The sequence below is a fragment of the Corapipo altera genome, unplaced genomic scaffold (genome assembly GCF_003945725.1).
Source record: "Corapipo altera isolate COAL_440 unplaced genomic scaffold, ASM394572v1 59770, whole genome shotgun sequence".
NCBI classification, from domain to species: Eukaryota; Metazoa; Chordata; class Aves; order Passeriformes; family Pipridae; genus Corapipo; species Corapipo altera.
Window position 1 is genome coordinate 1 of NW_020888172.1, and position 3,155 is coordinate 3,155.

The 3,155-nt window shown below is 72.7% G+C and overlaps 1 protein-coding gene across 1 annotated transcript; it reads left to right on the plus strand.

The window, feature by feature from the left end:
* Positions 1-63: 63 nt before the first annotated feature.
* On the plus strand, positions 64-3,149 carry NAB2 (NGFI-A binding protein 2). The gene is made up of 6 exons (XM_027633018.1): positions 64-1,222; positions 1,434-1,567; positions 2,081-2,132; positions 2,322-2,454; positions 2,547-2,747; positions 2,838-3,149. The coding sequence occupies exons 1-6, from the start codon at positions 422-424 to the stop codon at positions 2,930-2,932; spliced, it is 1,416 nt and encodes a 471-aa protein (XP_027488819.1). The 5' UTR covers positions 64-421; the 3' UTR covers positions 2,933-3,149.
* Positions 3,150-3,155: the final 6 nt, after the last annotated feature.

Consider the following 3,155-nt stretch of genomic DNA (forward strand, 5'->3'; position numbering starts at 1 on the left):
GGGGAAGCCCCGCGTGAGTGTCTGACCCTGCACGGGGACCCTGAGGGGAGGGCAGGGGCTGCCGGCCGGGAGAGAGCGGGGTGGGCACAGCTCAGGGTAAGGGGTGGGCTGAGGGGGACCCCACTCACGGCTGTGCTGTGGCGGGGGGCTGTGGCTCTGGGGATTGTCCCAGCCCGGAGCACACGGGTGGGACTGGGCGCCCTGTGGGGTTTAGGGACACTGGAACACCTCGTGTCACCCTGTGCCCCCAGGGTGCTCCCCCCACCCCGTACCCTTGGGGTGCTCCCCCCACCCTGTACCCCCAGAGTGCTCCCACTCTGCCCTGCATCCCCAGGCCAAAGGGTGGGGAGGGGGTTTCTCCCGCGTGTCCATCCATCCCCGTGGTGAGTCCGTCTGTCTGTCCGTGCACCTCAGGCTCGCCATGGCCCTGCCCCGCACGCTGGGGGAGCTGCAGCTGTACCGGGTGCTGCAACGTGCCAACCTGCTGGGCTACTACGAGACCTTCATCCAGCAAGGGGGGGACGACGTGCAGCAGCTCTGCGAGGCGGGCGAGGAGGAGTTCCTGGAGATCATGGCGCTGGTGGGCATGGCCACCAAGCCCCTCCACGTCCGCCGCCTCCAGAAGGCCCTGCGCGAGTGGGCCTCCAACCCGGGGCTCTTCAGCCAGCCCGTCTCAGCTGTGCCCGTCAGCAGCATCCCGCTCTTCAAGCTCTCCGAGGCCGGCGGGCGCAAGGCCCTCAGCAATGGCCACGCCAGCCCCGGCGAGGCCGCGGGCAAGGGCGGCGGCAGCGCCGGGACGCCCCCGGCCCGCAGCCCCACGGAGCCGGGGGAGAAGCTGTCGCCGTCCGCGGCCCCGCAGTGGCCGGGGAGGAGCACCCCCGAGTCGGAGGGCGGCGGGGATGAGGAGCCGGGGGGTCCCCCCTTCTCCCCGGGCGGGAGCGGCGGGGAGCAGGCGGCGGGCGCAGAGCTGGAGCCGGAGCTGGTGCGGACGGTGGCGGAGAGCGTGGAGCGGCTGCTGCAGAGCTGCCCCCGGGGCGGCGGCGGCGACGCCGAGCTGCGGACGCTGATGAAGGTCAACAAGAAGCTGGCCAAGGCCGTGGGGCACATCTTCCAGCTGGAGGACGGCGACCGGCAAAAGGAGGAGGAGATCCGCCGGCACAGCGCGATCTATGGCCGCGGCGAGGCCCGGCGCCGCGAGGGCAAGCAGCTCACCCTGCACGAGGTGGGCACGTGGCGGGGTCCGTGCCTGAAGGTCCCGGGATGGGCTGGGTTGGGATGAGGCCAGGGCAGCTCCAGGGGTGTTGGGTGGGTGGGATCCAGGGTCTGCTCTCGCCCAGGTGGCATCTGCCAGCCCGGAGCAGGTGCCGCCTTCACCGGGGGTCCCGCGTGGGCGCCGCCGTCCCCGCTCACACCTCGTCTCTCTCTGCCCCCAGCTCATCATCAACGAGGCGGCCGCCCAGTTCTGCCTGCGGGACAACTCGCTGCTGCTGAAGCGCGTCGAGCTCTTCTCGCTCTCGCGGCAGGTCGCGCGGGAGAGCACCTACCTGTCCTCGCTCAAGGTCGCCAGGTGAGCCCGGACCTGCTAAACCCCCTCCTCGCAGGCCTGGGGGGGCCTGGCTGTCACCCCCCTGCACCCTGGGAACTGTGCCACAACCCGGCGCTTCTGGACAGGGCCAGGGCCCCACGGCCCCCAGTTCCCCTTTCCCAGCGTGGGCGGTTTCTGCCTGACCTCGGAGCGTGGGAGGTGGGGAGGATGGGAATGACAGGGATGCCAAGCGTGGGGGGGGGGGTGCCAGGCCCCGAGGGGTTGCCAGGCATGGGGGGGATGGTGCTGGGGATGCCCCATCCCTTGTGCCCATCCCCAAAGCCCCCTGCCCGCTGTGCCAGGGCTGCCTTTTCCCTTCACTCTCCAGCTGCTCCCCGCTCTTTCCACCCCCGGTTCCATCTGCGCCGAAGCCCCGACCCGTGGCATCGCCCTGCTGGGCAGCCTCCCCCACGGTGTGGCAGGAGGGAGGGTGGCCGTGCCTGTGGGGGCCTCGCCGTGACCACCCCCCTCCTGACGCAGCCCCTTCCCCCCCAGGGCCCTCCCCGAGGAGAGCGGAGCCGTCACAGCCAAGCGGCTCAAGCAGGAGGTGGGTGTGAGGAGAGGGTTGTGGGGGTGTGCTCACCTGGGAGTGTGGGTGGGACTGCACAGCGTGCCCGGCGCTGGGCAGGGGGCGAGGGGCACCACAGAGAGGTGGTGGCCGCGGGGCTGGGGCCGTGGGTGTCCTGGGGTGGGTGGCACAGGGGACCCGTCACCTGCTCACCGGAGCTCCTGGCAGGCGGGAGAGCAGAGCCGGCCCGAGCTGCTGGCGCTGCCCGTGGGGCTGGAGCCCCCCGGGGTCGTGTACCGAGCCAGCCTGGAGGAGGACACGGGCAGCCTCTCCGGGGAGAGCCTCGATGGCCACTTGCAGGGTGAGTTGGGGGTCCCTGCCCTTCCAGGGGGGCCGGTGGTGGCCGGACGGACCCCCGGCCCCTCGTGCTGACTCTCGCCCTTCTCTTGGCAGCTACAGGGGCCTGTCCCCGGCTGACCCCCCCGCCCGGCACGGCCCCCGACGTGCCCCTCGGCCTGGCCCCCCACGGGCTCTGGAGCCGCCACATCCTGCAGCAGACGCTGATGGACGAGGGGCTGCGCCTGGCCCGGCTGGTCTCGCACGAGCGCGTGGGGCGGCTCAGCCCCTGCCTGCCGGGGAAGCCCCCGGGACCAGGTGAGGGGCTTTGCCGTGGGGGTTCGGGCAGCACCGCCGTCTCCTCCCGTGGAATCGTGCCCTGACGCCGTCTCCCCCTTCTCCCCGCAGAGTTCGAGGACGGGCTGGCGGAACGGGGTCCTCCGGCCCCCCCCGAGCCCCCCCGGGGCACCATCAAGGTGGAGCAGGAGACCAGCCGGCAGTGAGGCCCCCGTAGCCCCCCCGCCACCATTAACGAAGCAATAACGTGCTGGGGGACGGGTGCTGGCGGTGCTCCGGGTGCGGGGAGCCTGGGGTAGGGGGGGCTCAGCCGCAGCCCCCCCGGGCCCCCTCCCCTCCCACACCCACGCTCTGGTTACCTCAGCCGCGGCGGGATGCGCCTCCCCGCAGCAGCAATACCCTCATCCCGCCCGGCTCCGGGCCCCCGCC